The 21284-nt window shown below is 44.9% G+C and overlaps 1 protein-coding gene across 1 annotated transcript in view; it reads right to left on the bottom strand.

Annotated features, from left to right (window-relative positions):
- LOC124621870 (26S proteasome non-ATPase regulatory subunit 4) overlaps positions 1–21284 on the bottom strand; it is an 89751-nt gene that overhangs the window by 38724 nt on the left and 29743 nt on the right. The window contains exon 3 of the mRNA XM_047147333.1: positions 13689–13800. Within this exon, the coding sequence (XP_047003289.1) occupies positions 13689–13800 (112 nt within the window). The remainder of the gene's footprint in view (positions 1–13688; positions 13801–21284) is intronic.

Raw genomic sequence — 21284 nt, 5'->3', positions numbered from 1 at the left:
CACAATTCTGAGAAGAGAAAGATATTGCCCGAGCCTCCTCCGCTTGTTTCTGATGGGGAAGGCAAGGTGATAGTGGGAAGAGCTCGAAATTTCTGCAAAATGGCAGCCCAAGGTGTTGGAGATAGCAATAGGGTCCACAATGACATCGTCTGCTGCTCTCACGTCGCAAATTGGCAAATGGATCTTGGTCCCAGAGAGCCGTCTGAGGTTGGCCCACACTACAAAGGAGGGAGCGGAACTGTTAAAAGAACTAGTGAATGAAATCCAGCTAATTTTTTTACTATACCAAATAACATGACAACACTGTGCATGCATCTGTTTATACGAATGCAGTTTGCCATCTTAGTACAATGGTTAAAAACACAGAGAGCACGTCTCCACATGAAAACTGCGTCATGGCATGCCTCAGTCCACTACGGGACCGGGACACAGAGGGGTAAGGCGGAAGTACGAGGATTGGAATGTTCTGCAGTAGTAAGGATAATGTTTGTAAGATAGTCCATCTGGTCATTACAACTGGGGAAATCGTGTTTGTCGAAGGTCGTCAGGGAGGAGTAAAGCCTCCAGGCGGCCTTAGTAAGCCGTATTTTAGTGTGCACGCAGGAGGGGCAGCAGTCAGCAAATGGACAGCACACGGGAAATGGTCGCTAGAGCAGATGTCAGAAAGAACAGACCACCTGAGACGATGGGCAAGATGGACAGTGCAGAAGGATAGGTCCAAATGGGTTTAGGTCTGCGAGGAGTTGAAAAGGAATGTGGGTGCTCCTGTGTTAAGGTAGAAGAGGTTAAGTTGATTAAGGTGGTCAGCCAAGAGTGCACTTCTCTGACAGGTTCTAAGGGAATCCCAAGGGGGATGATGCGCATTAAAGTCACTGAGCAGGAGAAATGGGTGAGGTAGCTGCCCAATAAGATGTGGAAGTCTACCCTGGTGACATTGAATGATGGAGGGATATAAATGGTACAAACGAAAAATGTCAGGTGAAAAAGGAAAAGGCAAACAGCAACAGCTCGAAGACAGGTAGTCAGGGAGATGGGTTGACTATGAATGTTATCCCACATAAGCAGCATGACAACCCCCATGAGATAGAATGCTGACCTCAGGGGGAAGGTCGAAACGGACCGGGAAGAATGTGAAAGCTCAAAGCGGTCGTGAGGATGCAATTTTGTTCCCTGAAGGACGAGTACAAGGGGACACTGCGATTCTAAAAGCAGCTGTAAATCATCTTTATTGGATCGAAGGCTGCAAACGTTTCACTGGTGGAGAGTCATGATGATGAAAAACTGTAGGGGTGTAACCTCGGCAGCTACCAAGTGCCAGCCTGTGAAGATTCGCTGCTGCAGAGCACAGAGGCAGGAGGATTCTGCTCCATGAGGTCCACAGAAGCATTGGCTTTCTTGTGCTATCCGCCTGCAGCATCCAACACAAAAAAATGATTGGTGGTGCACACCGGCGACACAGAGGCTAGCCAGGTGAAATATCACTTGGCGACACTGTCTAAGAGGATCTTCGTGTCGGCGAAGGAGAAGACCATTTTCCTTTGTTGGACTTCTTTGTGCCTTTCCAGTTAGTACAGGAAGACTCGGGTGTTGGATGGCTGGAGGGACACAAGAAGTCTTCATGGGAGTGATCCTTCTGTCCTTTCCTGCCTCCCTGTTGTGTAGAAGGTGACTTCGCCCCTTGAGGCGAGATTTTGATGTCTTGTTGCACAGCTGGACGAGGGTACAGTGATGCTACCTCGGCATTGGAAAATTTCACAACCTCAGAGCTGAATTTGAGGTCACATGTGCGCATGGCCATGCCCTCCATGGAGCAAAACGTACCAAGAACAGTACTGTAAGTGCCAGATGGCAGAACGCAGGGATTGCGACTGGCCAATAACTTGCGAGCGACCAGGTAAGGAACATTTTCTTTCACCAACATCTCCTGGACAGCCTACTCATCGAGATGCACGCGACAATCTCGGGAAGAGGCAGCATGGTTGTCATGGCAGTTGATACAGCATGGATAAGGGGATGCACAAATATCCTCATGTGCATCCCTACCACACGTTACACATTCAAGTGTAGTTGAAACGACGACACTGGTAGCAGCGGAAGGGGGTTGAAATGTAAGGTTGGACTGTGATAACTTCATGGGATACTTTGATCTTGGATGTAAGCACCACTCTAACAAAGGTGACAAAAAGAGTGCATGTGGGCACTAAGGAGGAATCTGCCTTTTTCATCATTTGATGGACGGTGATGACACCCTTATCAGAGAGGTATGTTTGGGTTTTGGCCTCAGTCAGACAGTCGAGCAGCCAAGTGTAAGTAACACCACAGGAAGAATTCAGAGTTCTATGGGCCTCGACACAAACAGGATAGTCGTGGAGAAGCGAAGTGGCAAGCAGTTGCTGTGCTTGCGAATCAGGAGTAGTCTCCAAAACCAAAGTGCCATTCTGTAAATGAGAGTAGGATTTCACAGGGCTGTCAACTGAATCTACACCTTTCTGAATAATAAACGGATTTACTATTGCGAAGGACTGACCGTCTTCAGTATGTGAAACCACAACGAATCGTGGTGCAGCGGAGAGGGTCTTTGAAATGCTAGCCTCATTCCGCTTACATTTCGTAGACATTGATTGTGAAGACGATTGTCTCATTGCGAGGAAATTCCCATGATTGCCAGTGTCTCCGATGGCACACTCGTCCCAACTGGGAGCCCCCTTCACAAGCGGGTGCACCTGCATTAGGTGATTGTTCACACCTCAGGCCGCACCTTCCAAACACCTGACAAAGGGGCCAATTAGCAATTTGGGAAGGTAGCAGCTCAGCAGTTACCCCTCCCTGGGCCTGGCTTGTACCAGAGGGTACGTGCAAACCCTACCTGTCGACTTGGGGCTGGGAATTACACGTTACCCACTCACCTGTTACATGTTAAGACGCGTGGGCCGGTCTTCAGGAGCACACAAGGGGGAAGAAGAAAAAGAGGAACCTCAAATGCCGGAGCGGAGGAAGGATAGGAGAAAGTAAACAAAGAGAAGAAAAGGTGAGACTGTTCTTATGTCAGTGACAGACAATGCAGAACATTCCCAAAAACACTCCAGACATGCTCCCCAAGGGAGGGGAAAAAGAACAGCAAGAGAACAGACATGCAGCACAGAAGGAAAAAGGTGCTGCAAAGGCTAGGACCTCATGGTAGCCAAGCACAAACCGGCCAAAGAGTGGCAAGCCCCCTGGTTGGTTGGTTGGTTTTGGGGTTTGATGGGGGCTAAACATCGAGGTCATCAGTCCTCAGTTCCAGACAGACATACTTGTAAAAGGCCTATACAGTAAAAGCGTAACCTCTGCACCCAGATGGAGGGAACACCAAGGTGTATAGAGCTAAAATGAACACCACAGTAACACAAAATAGAGGACACTTAAAAGGAGCAGAGCAAATAGTTGACTAGAGTAAAAGAGACTACAGTGGTTGATGGATCAGGTAAAAGGACATCCACTCAACTACAAACGAAGAACCTCCAGCTGGAAAGCGTTGATAGAGGTACCAACACAACTTGTTATCATAAGACACTATTTTCGTATCCACATCACAATTAAAAGTCGCTGGAGTGGGTATAGCCTGAGAAATCATGCAAGAGCGCCCACACTAGAGCGAATGATAAAACCCAGCTGCACGGATAAAACGTAAAACTGAGTCAGCTATAGAGGCATCGTCACCGAGAATTGAAGGAACTGCAGCTGGTAAATTAAAGGACTGTCGCAAGGGGGCTAAAAAGGGGCAGTCCATTAGAAGATGACCACTGTCAGCCCTGCATCACAGCGACACTTGAGTGGGTTCTCACGCCGAAGGAGACAGCTGTGGGTCAACCACGTATGTCCAATTTGGAGACGGAAGAGAACAACCGAGTCCCTACGTGTGCCCCTCAAGGATGAGTTCCATATGGCTGTGGACGACTTGACCATGCGGAGCTTATTTGGCGTGTTCAAGACAGACCATTTAGAGCTCCAGACATCCCGGACCTTGGGATGTAGGGCTGACCAGAGGTCTCTTTCCACAAGACCAAGCTCCAGGGGTGGCGAAGTGGTGGCCTGCTTGGCCAACCGATCAACACGTTTGTTTCCTGGAATGCCGATGTGGCCCGGGGTCCGTACAAATGTCACTGAACGACCACACTCGGCGAGAGCAAAAACAGCATCTTGAATACCGCGCACCAAAGGGTCCCGAGAAAAACACTGGTCGAGTATTTGCAATCCACTCAGGGAGTCACTGCATATGACAAATGACTCCCCAGGGCAGGAGGAAAGGTGAGCGAGTGCATGATAAAGACCAACCAGCTCCACAATGAAAACACTGCTCCCACAAGGCAGGGAAGGCTGCTCAATGTAGTCGTCTTGGATGAAAGCAAACCCAGTGCGTCCATCGACCACAGAACCATCGGTCTAGACTACATCTGCATCGTGAAATGAGGCAAGAAGAGCCAGAAATTGTTGACGAAGACTGTCAGGTGGAAAGGAGGACTTGGAGTCGCAGGACAAATCCAAGCAAAGCCGCAAGTGAGGGAGGGGCCAAGGAGGGGTAGAAGAAGAGGGCTGGAAGGATGGAGGAAGGGGAAAGGACTCGAGTGATGAGAGAAGGGAACGAACGCGGACCGCGGTCGGGAGACCCGACCTAGGCTGCCGCCATGGGGAGGAGAGTGCAGAAGATGGAAAAAGGAGCCGGCAGTTTGGGTGGTCGAGCGAGGCATGGACGCGGGCGATGTATGATGCAAGCAACTGTTGTTGGCAGAATCGTAGGGGAGGGATTCCAGCTTCTACAAGAAAGCTAGTCACCGGACTAGTGCGGAAGGCACCTGTCGCCATTCTGACGCCACAATGGAGAATCGGGCCGAGGATCTGCAATGTTGACGGTGCTGCTGAGTCGTACACCATGCTCCCATAGTCGAGATAGGACTGGACTAAGGCCTAATAGAGCTGTAGGAGGGTTGTTCGTCCAGCCCCCCCAAACGGTGTGGCTGAGGCAGCGAAGGATGTTGAGGTGCCGCCAGCACCATTGTTTAAGCTCGCGAAGATGAGGTGTCCAAGTGAGCTGCCGCAAAACCATTAATTGCCAACAAAAAGAGAGGAACAATGAGAAGTGCAGTGGTGAACTCCTTTTCTTCTCCTTTTGCTTTTTCTTCTTTTTGGTAGGGCCCCGTTTATCCTTTGGTTGATTAGGCCAGGTGGGCTTTTCCGACCCAGTCTCATGGGCCGAGGAAGACCTGGAACCCTACAGCCCTCAGGTGGTGGCTTTTTCAACCACTGGCTGACTTCTGGAGGGGCAGTAATTGTGGAAGGGAGGGCACCAAGCGATCCCTTCCGTGTGAGGGGAGCTGGAGGATGCGGGCACTTCTCCGGCTCAGAGGTGGGGAGTGAAGTCCCCAAAGAAGGATGGGTTGTTATTCCCGATGTTGATAACAGGGGAGCAATGGAAGAGGGTGTTCACCCAACTACCAGGGGGGCAGGAATAGACAGCCGGGCTGGAGGGCCCACAAAAAGCGGCTGAGCTTGGGGGCTCGTCGCCAGGGATGGCAACATCGAAGCTGCTGCAGCAAACGTCGATGAAATGCACACAGGGTGAAATCAGTCGTACTTGCGTTTAGTGTTTGTGTAAGTCAGCCTGTCCAAGGTCTTATACTCCATAATCTTCCTTTCTTTTTGATAAACTGTGCAGTCTGACGAGCAAGGTGAATGTTTCTGTCCACAGTTGACACAAACAAGGGGCGGCGAACACAGGACGTTGGGGTGGGAGGCACGTCCACAATCCCGACAGGTAGGGTTGGCGTCGCATCTCGATGACATATGCCCAAACCTCCAGCACTCAGGCAGCGCATGGAGGGAGGAACGTAAGGCTTAACATCACATCGATATGTCATCACCTTGACCTTCTTGGGTAGGTTGCCTCCTTCGAAAGCCAAGATGAAGGCGCCGGTGGCACCCCTACTATCTTTAGGTCCCCTGAAGACACGTTGTACAAAGTGGACACTGCGGCGTTCCAGATTTGCACGAAGCTTGTCGTCAGACTGCAACAACAGGTCACGATGAAAAATAAGTCCCTGAACCATATTGAGGCTCTTCTGAGGCGTAATGGAGACTGCAACATCACCGAGCTTGTCACAAGCAAGCAATGCCCGTGACTATGCTGGGGATGCTGTCTGTATGAGGACTGCTCCATACCTCATTTTAGACATGCCCTCAACTTCTCCAAACTTGTCCTCTAAATTTTCCACAAAAAAACTGAGGCTTTGTGGTCAGAAATGAGTCCCCATCTGTTCGGCTGCAAACCAGAAATCGAGGAGAATACGTCTCACCACGTAATTTAGACTGCCGTTCCTCCCCTGGTGTGGAGAGGGAAGGGAACGATTGGGGGTCATACTGTAAAGCATTGAACTTTCCTTTCTTAGAGACTCGTGCTTGCGCACTATTCGTATTTCGTTTCATGGTGGTCCCACGAGCAGCTAGAGGAAGGAATGTCCACCCAGACAGAGCCCCACTTGCCTGGGTAACCCTAATACAACCGGGGAGGGGGGGTCAGGTTCCCCAGAGGTCGCCCACTAGCAACTGTTCTACCTCAACAGCCATGCGTCTCCTCGGCGTGCAGCACACCTTGAGATTGAGGTTTTTTTTTTTTTTTTTTTTTTTTTTTTGGAGGTTTATACCATCATCGCGACCTAGGCAATTAAGGCAAGATCCCCAGGCTCTGTACCATACAACGTTCCACCGTCACGCCTTACGGTGGTTGTTGAAGCACGCTCAGAGCTTATGGTATCGAAGACTGGTGGCACTTCCCAGTCCCAAGCTCAGGGACCCCGGGTTCACCAAGCCTGTAACCAGCAACTAAATGCTGAGCCCCTGAGGTGAAGCCCCCTGGGGGAGCCCTCATTGCATGACGAAAAGTCATGGTGTGGTGAGGAGACACTTTTTCTTCAAGGACACATGGGCTGCTGCTTTTGAAATTGTTAGCATGACGGGTGTGAGATATGCAATATGTTACAGAATTTGATCATCCCTACCCTGGCTGATAAATACCTGCTGGAAGGTTTGACTTTTATGCAGGATGGTGCTCCACTCCATACTGCTACACATGTGAAAGATCTCTTGCGCACTTTGTTTTGTGAAGATCGTGTGCTAAGCTACAGCTTCCATCATGTATGGTGACTATTGGTTGTGGGGTTATCTGAAGTCTCAAGTCTACCGTGATCATCCGTTCTCATTAGGGATGCTAAAAGATAACATCCAATGGGAATTTCTCTCCATACCTACTGACATGCTGCACAATGCTGTTCACAACATTGCCCCTCAGCTACAGGCATTATTTATGAATGATGGCCGACATGTCAAGCATCTGTTATAAAGAACATCTGAACTAAAAATCAACTTTTATGTTAATTACTGCTTTCATATCATATGAAGCACCATCTGCCGGTCATTCTGTACAAAACCCCGTGTCATTTCAAGCATGTGTGTGAATTTTACTTCTCTACCTACATTATTCTGTCAAGTACTGATTTGCAAATGTTAGTGGACTTTTGGGTGACCCTGTATGTTTGTGGACCAGGTATGGACAATAATCTCTACCTCTATGTGAAGACAGGATCAGATTAATGGAACAGAAATTAGTCATCACTACATATGCAATGTTTTATTGGGACGACAGCACAGTAGGGTTGTTTTGGTGCATGCAGGACGGTGGTTATTGAAGTGCCGATAATATTGGTGGTTGGCAAATTTCATATGGAAGGCATATTTTATAGTGCCATCACAGACGTGGAGGTCAATGCCAAGTGATAACTCCCTCAGCAGACAAAGATCAGGTGAACTGGACAGAAGAGAAGGTGTTGAGTTTGTGGAGGTCTTGCTCTTAACTACATACCATGAAAACACCAACTGCCTTGAATCAGGAAAAGGATTTCAGATTTTTGGGTAGTTAGCAAAGATTCTTCAATTTGGTCCACAAACAGGCTTCCACCTGAGTGCACAATGAGAGAGTGCATGGCTGTGCCCCAGATTATTTTCTGTACATTTTTCATTCAAAGGATATGTAACGGTGGGTGGTGACGTACTTTGACATCTGTATAAGGAATGACGCAGTAGGTTTGTGGTTGGTAGAACATTAGGAAAGCTACTGTTTGGATAGCAGCAAGGCTATGGGCATAAGCAGTAATGGTGTATAGGGCAGTCAGAGCCACATCTAATAGCTGGAAGGCTCATAGGAATGGGGTAAGAATTTTGAGAGGATAAAGAAAGTGGTTGGTATCACTGATAAGATGTGGGGATTGTGAATGATTGCTAAGAGGTGTTGGTCAATTAGGATGGAAATCCTTCAACTAGAAGCACAGAGTAATGCTGTACTTCTGGATGGATGCTGGAAGGACTTTTAGGGAGAGGTAAAAGACAGTTGGTAAGAGCCCTCCCGCCAGGTAATCACTGTCTTGCACCTTGACAATGGTGAGGCCTATGTTTACTTAGGGCATGATCAAACCGGTTGCTCCTTTTCCTGTTGTGGTATTGATGTCATTAATTAACAGACCTAGGTGAGGAAGATGCAGAACAGTTGGAGGTGAGTAATTCCTTGAAGGATATCACGTTGCAGTTGGGTGAGGGGGGTTAGGATCACAGTCCGGTACAGTTGTAACTGTGAAAGGAAATTTACAACGACAATGTGTATACGCAGAAAAGGAAAAAAATTACCGGATTTTTCCTGCATATCCCAGTTAAAAAATATACTTTTCCTGGGCAAAAATACACTTTTTCCCATGCTAAACAAAAGTGGGGGGAGAGGGAGAGGGAGAGAAGTTTTGGAAAGACCTTTGATGCAAAATAAAGAGAGAAGTTTTGGAAAGACCTTTGATGCAAAATAATGAGAGATGGTTTGGAAAGACATATGATGTGCAGCAACATATGCGCTGCATATTTTTGTATTACGAAAGTATAAATATGAATTCCACCAAACACAGCACATCAGTTTCCAGAGCGTTGGAATCACGATTGCGATGCCCTTTTGTAAGCCTATCATATCTCATGACACGTGATCTCGCCAGCCGGTGACAGCAGATACTGACATTATAGGACACGTATTGTTGTCAGCCAATAGCAAGATCACTGTTATGTAGTGCGAACACACAAATACATAATTCGGCTTGAAGTGCATATTGGTTTTGTCCAGATTCACAGTGAAGGAGTCCCGACCTGATATTAAGCTCTTCAGTGTGGTTTTCAGTATGTAAGTCTTTTTGGTGTACCAGGACTGTACAATCTCATGTTTGGTTCTTTATTAAGACAGAAGATGAAAACGTGCATCTGAAATTCAGCGAACAACTGGAACTACTAAATACTGTGGAATGAAACACTTCGTTTCAAATAAACTGAGTGCCTCAGCAGAAAATATTAATAAAGCCAAATTTCTTTAGCAAACTGACAAAAATAACTTCATTGTCCTGCAAAGTGATTAATGCCAGACTACCAAAAACGTGGAAATAAAATAAAAACTGAAACCAATAATATATTTTTGCCTTCCGTAATTGTGTAAATGTATTTTAATTCACTTCCAGCCACTGAAATCTGTTTTGTTTTCATTTGACGAAGGAGCTGTAAATGAAGTGGAAACACAAAATCACTTAATGTAAACATGGGTCACGTGGAGACTACCCCCCTACCCATTACAACTCTGCGCATGCGCGAGTCTGGCAGCTACGGCATGCGAAAAAAATTTTTCTCATTAGCATGTGGCTGCTTGCTGCTACTGCCATTACAGCTAACAGCCACACTTCAAGTAGCAGGAAGTGGGAGAAGATACTGCTCATACGCGAGTCAACTGCACATACGCATGAGCCCTCTGGCAGCTGCTCAAATGAACCTAATGTAAACAGTTCCGAAGTCTCACTTATTGAAAGCAGTTTATTGTTACAAAGTACTGCAGTTTTCACGCTAAGGCCTTTGACATATTTTTGCTGTTTGCAGACGCTTGTGCATGCATGGTGTTTCGTTGTTGTAAATGGCGCACTTTCTTTGCAACTAGTTTTATTTTTCTTCTCTCGATTATACTTTATTGCTGCAGTATTATTCTCCAGTAGCAGGACACAGTAACATTATTTGTTGGAGTATCAGTTCTTACCAGCCACAATTACAAAAATTAAACTTGAAATTGAAACAATGAAAAATTACCAGAATTCAAAAAATTCCCAGATTTTTCCCAGTTTTCTCCTGAATGATAAAATTCCAGGGATTTTCCCAGATTTCCTGGTTGTCCTGGGTCATATACACCCTGAATGAGTGCTTTGAACCAATTTTGGCCCGATGAAAGGAAGTATCTTGGCTACGGACAAGACTGTCAACTTTGAAATGAAGTCTTTATTCATAAAATTACCAGTGCCAGACACTTAACATCTTAAGATGAAAGCATGGCACCCACTGTCTGTGAACTAGTGTGCTACTGCTTAGCGATCTCCTATTTCGGGTGCAAATGGGAATTCTGTGGACAGACAGACAGACAGAGTAGCTATGCTTGCCTATTGCTTCAGATGTCTTCATGGAACCATTTGCAGGAACAGCACTTCAGTCTGCACCATTATGCCCAGAATGCTGGCTCCGATATGTTGCTGACACCTGTGTTATCTGGCCATGTAGAGAAGAAGAGCTACAGAACTTCAAACATCACTTCAATCAGCAGCACAGCAGAAGTCAATTAACTATGGAGATAGAGAAGAGTGGAGCGCTGCCTTTCCTCAACGTGTACGTTTACTGAAAGCGTGATCATAAATTTGGCCCCACAGTAAGCCCACCAGCATGGACACATACCTACATGCCTCCTCCCACTATTACCCTACGCAGAAGAAATCCGCCCTGGACAGTTTAACCAAGATGGTCCACTGGGTTAGTGATGAACATCTGAAGACTGAGCTACAAAACCTCATGTCCATTTTTGGAGCTAATGGTCACGGCATGAAGACGATAGGTAAAACTATGGTGACAAAGGATGAAGTCATAAAATATTGCATCACAAATTTATAGTAAAAATATATTAAACTAGTACATACTCACTGCAAATCATTCAGTTTCATCAGATAAAAGCACTAGTGACTGCAAAACACTGCTGCAACAATTATTAGTTTTTTGACTGAAAAAAGAATGTATTGCATTGAGGTAAATGTACAATTTCACATAGAGCAAACAAACCGTGAAAAGAAGTAAGAATGTATAACACTGCAATATAGGGTTATGAAATGGAACTATCACATAGGTTCAGTCATGCATAAAGCAGTTTACTGGTAGAATTCTGGGGCAGTGCAATCAGTCTACAATATAGATTTCTTACAAATAACTTGTGCGGCCCATCTTAGAATATTGCTCAAGTGTGTGGGACCCGTACCAGGTAGGACTAACGGGGGATATTTGTTTACAGAAAAGGGCAGCACGAACAGTCACAGGTTTGTTTAATCCATGGGAGAGTCACAGAGATACTGAAGGAACTGAAATGGCAGCCTCTTGGAAGACAAACTATCGCAAGAAACTCTATTAAAGTTTCAAGAACCAGCTTTAAATGATTATTCTAGGGATATACTAAAACTCCCTATGCATCACACATGGATTGTGAGAACAAGATTAAAATAATTACAGCATGTAAAGTGGCATTCAAACAATTATTTTTAATGCACTCCATATGTGAATGGAATGGGAAAAAACTGTAATAACTGGCACAATGGGATGTACCCTCTGCCATGCACCTCATGTTGATTTGCAGAGTACAGATGTAAAAGTAGATATCCAAAAGTTGCCTTTACTTAAAACTTTCAAGTGATATACAAGGGCTACTCGTAAATTAACCTCTGAATGGCTGCTTAACTCTTCAGTGGGCACCCTGTTATAAAAAGTACAACAGCAGCAAGTTTTTATGCCACATCAATTCCTTAACTCTGAGTTACTGCACCAACATTGTAATGTATTCTATTGGGGGTGCTTACCTGACAGTATCGCCATTGCAATGTATTCTATTGGGGCTGCTTACTTGACAATGTTAAAATGGTTCCAATTTCTTTGGTCAGCTTTTCAAGTTAATTTTCTGAACTTTATGCAACAAAGTGTTGAATGTTGTAAAAAAGTACAACACACACCTGCTAGTGACAGAGGCATGCTTCGTTCTAGTTTTAATATGAAGGAGTAAATGTAATATACAATTAACTATACTTATTCATTGTTTTTTATTCTATACACTTTGTAGTTTGTTTAGCAAAGGCTTGTCTTTACTTAAAAATGTCGATACTGTACATTTTACAATCAGCAATTGCTTGTGACAATTTCAAGCACGCCTGCTGGAAGGTCAAAATGAACAAATGCTTGTAGCTTCATGGCACTTGCATGGTCTTTATAACAAGACTTTGAAGGTTGTGTTGGGTCAGTCAGCTCTCTGTTGCATTTGCTAGTGTGTATGCAGGAAGAGATTCAAATGGATAACAGTACTTTATCTCATGCCAGCTGCAAGATACATTCTGTCAGTCGCTCCTGTGAGCAGGAGACACCTGTGCCTCCAAGAAGTTAACTTTGTCATGTCTACATGGATATTATTTTATGCAATGATATTGTGAGGGAGTGGTGCAGAAAATTCAGGGCTGGCTGCACAGATGTGCTTAATAAAAGTGGTCGAGGAAGGCATTCAGTGGACTGATGAACTTGTGAAGCTGTCCTCAGCTTTGATACTACTCCTTCAGTGCTGCCAAGCAAAGGAGGTGGAACTTCTGAGCAGAATTGATACAGAGGGCGAGATGTCGGCACATGAAAAATTCAAGCAGGCACTGTCACGCCGCAATATAATGGTTACAGCTTTTGAGGATCACAAAGGAATTTTGACAACAGAATTCATGAGAGTAATAGGTGAAAATACTACATCAGAAGTGTATTGTGAGACATTTATCAAACTACAAAGACTATTACTATTATTGGAGGAATCCGGAAACTGTGTCCTTCACGGCAATGAATGATCCCAAACTGAAAATCTAGCAAAGGATAATGCAAATTTTTAACATCCTCTCTATAGTCCAGACTTGTAACCAAGTGACTTTCATCTTCATCCCAAGATGGAGACCTGGCTGGCCACTCAGAATTTCAAAACCAATATTCAACTCAAGGGCATGGTCAACTACTAGCCAAAGGACCAGGTAGCAGCATTCTTTGTTGGAGGGATACAGAAGCTCTGGTACGACAAATGTTTGAATGTGGGTGAAAAGTAACGTTGTCATGTAAGTGCATACTGTATATACAAACAAATTATGTATTTCTTCTTCAATATCCAAACAGAAGTTAATTTACGAAAAACCTTCATATTTTCAGGTAAGCGACTAATTACTGGGATTTCTATCTTCAGTTTTTTTTCTAATAATTTAAAAATATAGAATATAATGGACAGTTTACAGTTTTATGAGACTAATTTCTTCCAACTGCTAGAATAAAATGCATGTACAAACCAAGTGGTGTTACATGTGAAAAGTATATTTTCATTTTTTTCCTCATTTTGTTAGATTTAATATAATTTGCATGTTTCATCTATTGCAAGCAATTTTTTGGATGTGTGGTCTGCAATATCTGGTACATCCTCAGTTTACATTATCATTACAAGTTGCATGACATCACACATACTACATTAACTAAAATTTTAGCTTCTTACAACTTGAACTTACATGGGCAATACGGATGCCAGTAAGGAATTTAATATTTCCTTGAGGCTGGACTTGATGCAACTTTGACAGTATTCTCCCTACATCAGAAGTGAGTGTTGCAAGAACTTCAACACTGAAAATGTAAACATATTTATTCAGAAAATATCTTCAACAGTGCATTTACACAAGGTTTAAAAATATTATTGTTTAGATAGAAAAGATATTTATTTTCAAACAAGGATGATAAAACACCTGACAAATCAAAACAGTAAGTGTAAAATGAAATCACAGTCCTCCACTGCAACAGTGATAATGAAATTTTCATAAAATAGAAATTTAAACGATCTACCTGATCTATAGTTGTACCACTGACATCCTGTTTGGTCTCTTTATCACACAACTTGCAGCTATGTGCCATTTTCAAGCACAAGTTATCTCTGCCTAAACAACTATTATTCAAAATCTTATGCTTGAAAATGGCAAATGCTGAAAATGTAATCATAAAAATAAGAAACAACAGCTGAAAGCAAGATGACTTAATTTTAAATAACTTGTAGAAGGTGTGGACATATATTACAATAGATCAGTCAAATTTTTATTGCCCCTGGAAGCTGTTACATAGGCAACCTGCAACTGGAACCATGTGACTGTCTGAGCCATTTAGTAATATGAAAGATGGAAAACAAAAAGGGACCTCTTGCCAAAAATTTTGGATATTGAGATATTGTAATTTTTACACTTAACACTAAACTCTGAAAAATTTGGAAAAAAGAAACTCTAAATTTGGGGATTTATGACATGTTCACTATTGGTGACAGATAATGTGTGTTTTGAGAAGTTTCACTTTATTAACATTATTTAATTGGTCTTCCAAGGCAATATTCATGTTCAAATTATTCTTGGGACTGAGAGCTGGCTGAAACCTGCAGCAGAAAGCTATGAGATATTCAGTGAGTCATAACATATATCGAAGAAACAGATTAGATACCATAGGAGGTCGAGTGTCCACTGCAGTTAGCAGAAATACTGTCTCTTTTGAGCTCAAATTTGAGCGTAACAGTCAAGTCCAATTTAGTATTGGAGGGCAGCGTGGAGGGTAAAAATCGTAGAGGGAGACCAAGAGATGAATACACTAAACAGATTCAGAAGGATGTAGGTTGCAGTAGGTACTGGGAGATGAAAAAGCTTGCACAGGATAGAGTAGCATGGAGAGCTGCATCAAACCAGTCTCAGGACTGAAGACCACAACAAACAACAGTCAAGTTGCAGATCACGTAGGAATCAAATTAACTGTTGGATGTTTTTACTGGCCAACCCATTCCACAGCGGCAGTTCTACAGTCGTTCAAAGAAAGTCTATGGTCAGTAGTATGTAAATATGCAAATCCTGCAACACTAGTTATAGATAACTTTAACCCGCAAGTATAGAATGGGGTGTCGATTGATTCATTGCTGGTGATGCAGACAGCCAGTCTTGCAAAGTACTTATGAACATGTTTTCCAAAAACGCATCTTGAGCAGCTAGTTTGACAGCCCAAACGTAATGGAAATATCTTAAGACATTCTAGCTACAAACAGGCCGGACCTTATCCCCATCTGTCTACTGACACTGTTGATAAGTCGTCATAACATTGTTGTAACAACTATGGTTACAAAAGGGAATAAATCAGTCAAGAAGTCTAGAAGATGTTTCTACTAGAAAGAGCAGATAAGCAGTTGTTAAACATCTCAGATAGACAGTGAACTGACATCACTTAGTTACAGTAAGATGGATGTGCAGGAATTATGGGCAAAGTTTAAACAGATTGTTAATCACAGTCTGGAAAACTAATTGTCTAGTATTAACAAAGAGATAGAGGGGCTGGCCAGTACTTACCTCAGCTCAGTACAGCCGATAGATACACATAAAACAGAACTGAAAATTTACATTCCTAGCTTTCGGAACTTTGTTCCTTCATCAGGGAGGAGAGAGGGGAAAAAAGGGAAGAAGGGAAAGTGGATTCAGTTACTCACAACCCAGGTTATGAAGCAACAGGGAAAGGTAAACAGGGAGGGTAGCAAGGATGGAGGCATGGTTGTCAGAGGGAAGCCAAAGATATTCTACTGTAAGTACTGTGCCAGCTTCAAACCAAAGAGGATGCATACAGAAGTAAAGTATAAAGATAAACACAACTATGTAGGATGAAAAGATGCGTGAATGGCTAAAGAGGAAAGGGAAAGAGGAGAAGACTGAAGAGTGAATGGGAGTGAGGTTGTTTAACGTAGGTTCAGTCCAGGGGGATGGCGGGATGAAAGGATGTGTTGGAGTGCAAGTTCCCATCTCCGCAGTTCAGAGGGACTGGTGTTGGGTGGGAGAAGCCAAATGGCACATACGGTGTAGCAGGTTCCTAGGTCCCTAGAATTATGCTGGAGGGCATGCTCCGCTACTGGGTATTGGGCATCTCCTAGGCGGACAGTTCGTCTGTGTCCGTTCATTCGCTCAGCCAGTTTGGTTGTTGTCATGCCGATGTAAAAGGCTGTGCAGTGCAGGCACGTCAGTTGATAAATGACATGTGTAGTTTCACACGTAGCCCTGCCTTGAATTGTGTATGTTTTACCAGTAGCGGGGCTGGAGTAGGTGGTTGTGGGCGGATGCATGGGGCAGGTTTTGCAGCGGGGTCGGTTACAGGGGTAGGAACCGCTGGGTAGAGAAGGTAGTCTGGGAATATTGTAGGGTTTAACAAGGATGTTACGGAGGTTAGGGGGGCGACGAAAGGCAACTCTGGGTGGTGTGGGGAGAATTTTGTCAAGGGATGATCTCATTTCAGGGGTTGACTTGAGAAAGTCATATCCCTGGCGGAGTAATTTGTTGATGTTTTCGAGGCCAGGATAATATTGGGTGACAAGGGGGATGCTTCTGTGTGGTCTGGGGGTAGGAACATTGTTGTTGGACGGGGAGAAATGTATTGCTCGGGAAATCTGTTTGTGGACAAGGTCTGCAGGATAGTTGCGGGAGAGGAAAGCACTGGTCAGGTTATTGGTGTAGTTGTTGAGGGATTCGTCACTGGAGCAGATACGTTTGCCACGAATACCTAGGCTGTAGGGAAGGGAGCGTTTGATGTGGAAAGGATGGCAGCTATCAAAGTGAAGGTACTGTTGTTTGTTTGTGGGTTTGATATGGACAGAGGTGTGGATGTGAGCTTCAACAAGATGAAGGTCAACATCCAGGAAGGTGGCTTGGGTTTTGGAGAAGGACCAGGTGAAATTCAGATTCGAAAAGGAGTTGAGGTTATGGAGGAAATTAAGGAGTGTTTCTTCACCATGAGTCCAGACCACAAAGATGTCATCTATAAACCTATACCAGGCCAGGGGAAGCAGCTGTTGGGTCTTCAGGAAAGCCTCCTCCATGCGGCCCATGAAGAGGTTGGCATAGGAGGGAGCCATCCTGGTTCCCATGGCCGTTCCCCTGATTTGTTTGTAGGTCTGGCCTTCAAAAGTGAAGTAATTATGGGTGAGGATGAAGTTGGTAAGTGTGATAAGGAATGAGGTTTTTGGAAGATCTTCGGGTGGGCGTTGGGAGAGGTAGTGCTCAAGGGCAGAGAGACCATGGGTATGTGGGATGTTTGTGTAAAGGGATGTAGCATCTATGGTGACAAGAAAGGTTTCAGGTGGGAGAGGAGTGGGAATGGATTTGAGGCGTTCTAGGAAGTGGTTTGTGTCTTTGATGTAGGATGGGAGTCTGCGGGTGATAGGTTGTAGGTGCTGGTCTACCAGAGCTGAGATACGTTCGGTTGGGGATTTGAAGCCTGCTACAATGGGACGGCCAGGATGGTTCTCTTTGTGGATTTCTTGGATTTTTAGGATTTTTTGCAGCTCAGTCTGGATGGAGGGAATGGGATCCTGGGTAACAGCTTTGTAGGTTGAGGTGTCAGAGAGTTGACGCAGTCCTTCTGCCACATACTCCACACGGTCAAGTACGACAGTTGTGGAGCCTTTATCCGCCGGGAGGATGACAATAGAGTGGTCTATTTTCAGCTCTTTAATGGCACGGGATTCAGCTGGGGTGATGTTGGGGGTTGTCGGGATGTTCTTCAAGAAGGACTGGGAGGCAACACTGGATGTGAGGAATTCCTGAAATGTCTGCAAGGGATGGTTTTGGGGGAGGGGAGGAGGATCCCTTTGAGAAGGCAGTCGAAACTGTTCTAGACAGGGTTCAACACTGGGTCTAGTACTTGGAGGCTGTGTTTGGGTAGTGAAGTGATATTTCCAGTTGAGGTTCCGGGTGAATGAGAGGAGATCTTTAACCAGGGCAGTGTGGTTGAATTTAGGTGTGGGGCTAAAGGTTAAGCCTTTTGATAGAACAGATGTCTCTGGAGGAGAGAGGTATCTGGATGAGAGGTTTAGGACTGAATTGGGACTGATGATATGTGGCATTTGACTGTGGTTATAGTTGAGATTTGGTCTGTGTGGGGTATGTGCTGGGATGGGGAGATTGAGTAGGGTGGCTAGGCTAGGTTTGTTGGCTATGAGGGGCGTTTGTTGAAGGTTCTGTTGTGGTTGGTGTTTGTGAGGAATAGGGAGCGGAACCCCACTTCTTAGGTGTTGCACTAGCACTGTGGATAGTTTTTTCAGGTGTTGTGTGGCATGGAACTCAAGTTTGCAGCTGGCTTCTAGGATGAATTCCTCACATCCAGTGTTGCCTCCCAGTCCTTCTTGAAGAACATCCCGACAACCCCCAACATCACCCCAGCTGAATCCCGTGCCATTAAAGAGCTGAAAATAGACCACTCTATTGTCATCCTCCCGGCGGATAAAGGCTCCACAACTGTCGTACTTGACCGTGTGGAGTATGTGGCAGAAGGACTGCGTCAACTCTCTGACACCTCAACCTACAAAGCTGTTACCCAGGATCCCATTCCCTCCATCCAGACTGAGCCGCAAAAAATCCTAAAAATCCAAGGTCCCTCACAAGGCCTCACAACGGCTTCCATAGACTTACTCACTCCACCTGAGCCACGTACCCCTACCTTCTACCTATTACCCAAAATCCACAAAGAGAACCATCCTGGCCGTCCCATTGTAGCAGGCTTCAAATCCCCAACCGAACGTATCTCAGCTCTGGTAGACCAGCACCTACAACCTATCACCCGCAGACTCCCATCCTACATCAAAGACACAAACCACTTCCTAGAACGCCTCAAATCCATTCCCACTCCTCTCCCACCTGAAACCTTTCTTGTCACCATAGATGCTACATCCCTTTACACAAACATCCCACATACCCATGGTCTCTCTGCCCTTGAGCACTACCTCTCCCAACGCCCACCCGAAGATCTTCCAAAAACCTCGTTCCTTATCACACTTACCAACTTCATCCTCACCCATAATTACTTCACTTTTGAAGGCCAGACCTACAAACAAATCAGGGGAACGGCCATGGGAACCAGGATGGCTCCCTCCTATGCCAACCTCTTCATGGGCCACATGGAGGAGGCTTTCCTGAAGACCCAACAGCTGCTTCCCCTGGCCTGGTATAGGTTTATAGATGACATCTTTGTGGTCTGGACTCATGGTGAAGAAACACTCCTTAATTTCCTCCATAACCTCAACTCCTTTTCGAATCTGAATTTCACCTGGTCCTTCTCCAAAACCCAAGCCACCTTCCTGGATGTTGACCTTCATCTTGTTGAAGCTCACATCCACACCTCTGTCCATATCAAACCCACAAACAAACAACAGTACCTTCACTTTGATAGCTGCCATCCTTTCCACATCAAACGCTCCCTTCCCTACAGCCTAGGTATTCGTGGCAAACGTATCTGCTCCAGTGACGAATCCCTCAACAACTACACCAATAACCTGACCAGTGCTTTCCTCTCCCGCAACTATCCTGCAGACCTTGTCCACAAACAGATTTCCCGAGCAATACATTTCTCCCCGTCCAACAACAATGTTCCTACCCCCAGACCACACAGAAGCATCCCCCTTGTCACCCAATATTATCCTGGCCTCGAAAACATCAACAAATTACTCCGCCAGGGATATGACTTTCTCAAGTCAACCCCTGAAATGAGATCATCCCTTGACAAAATTCTCCCCACACCACCCAGAGTTGCCTTTCGTCGCCCCCCTAACCTCCGTAACATCCTTGTTAAACCCTACAATATTCCCAGACTACCTTCTCTACCCAGCGGTTCCTACCCCTGTAACCGACCCCGCTGCAAAACCTGCCCCATGCATCCGCCCACAACCACCTACTCCAGCCCCGCTACTGGTAAAACATACACAATTCAAGGCAGGGCTACGTGTGAAACTACACATGTCATTTATCAACTGACGTGCCTGCACTGCACAGCCTTTTACATCGGCATGACAACAACCAAACTGGCTGAGCGAATGAACGGACACAGACGAACTGTCCGCCTAGGAGATGCCCAATACCCAGTAGCGGAGCATGCCCTCCAGCATAATTCTAGGGACCTAGGAACCTGCTACACCGTATGTGCCATTTGGCTTCTCCCACCCAACACCAGTCCCTCTGAACTGCGGAGATGGGAACTTGCACTCCAACACATCCTTTCATCCCGCCATCCCCCTGGACTGAACCTACGTTAAACAACCTCACTCCCATTCACTCTTCAGTCTTCTCCTCTTTCCCTTTCCTCTTTAGCCATTCACGCATCTTTTCATCCTACATAGTTGTGTTTATCTTTATACTTTACTTCTGTATGCATCCTCTTTGGTTTGAAGCTGGCACAGTACTTACAGTAGAATATCTTTGGCTTCCCTCTGACAACCATGCCTCCATCCTTGCTACCCTCCCTGTTTACCTTTCCCTGTTGCTTCATAACCTGGGTTGTGAGTAACTGAATCCACTTTCCCTTCTTCCCTTTTTTCCCCTCTCTCCTCCCTGATGAAGGAACAAAGTTCCGAAAGCTAGGAATGTAAATTTTCAGTTCTGTTTTATGTGTATCTATCGGCTGTACTGAGCTGAGGTAAGTACTGGCCAGCCCCTCTATCTCTTTGTTAGTATTTGTTTCACATCTTATATGAGATTTTCCATTAATCATTTAATTGTCTAGTATGTGGATTAAGGACAGAAAATACCCACTATGGTTTAACAACGAAATTTGGAAAATACTGAGGAAACTAACACTGTTGCACTCTTGGTTCAAAAGATAATGGGCAAATTCTGACACACAAATGTCAGTAGAGATTCATGCAATTTGTGATAATATATGTGCATGAAGCTTACAACTACCACTGTCATGCAAACAATCTGGCTTAGAACCTATGGTAAATCTGGTCATATGTAAAATAGCTAAATGAGTCTAAGATTTCCATCCAGTCGCTCTTTGACCAGTCTGGTGTCACAGCAAAATGGAAGCATGAGTTTTAAATTTCATGCTTAATAAATCATTCACGCAGGAGAATCATACAAACATACCATCATTTGACCTTGCAACTGATTCCTGTATGGATGACATAGTAATAAGCATCCCTACCATAGAGAAACAACTGAAAAAGTTGAGAAAAATCACGAGGCCTGGACGGAACCCCAATTCAGTTTCACAAAGAGTACTCTACAGCACTGGCCATATCTAGCTTGCATTCATCGTGAATCTCTCACCCAGCACAA

Source organism: Schistocerca americana, chromosome 7 (genome assembly GCF_021461395.2).
Source record: "Schistocerca americana isolate TAMUIC-IGC-003095 chromosome 7, iqSchAmer2.1, whole genome shotgun sequence".
NCBI classification, from domain to species: domain Eukaryota; kingdom Metazoa; phylum Arthropoda; class Insecta; order Orthoptera; family Acrididae; genus Schistocerca; species Schistocerca americana.
This window is presented reverse-complemented; position numbering and strand designations above follow the sequence as displayed.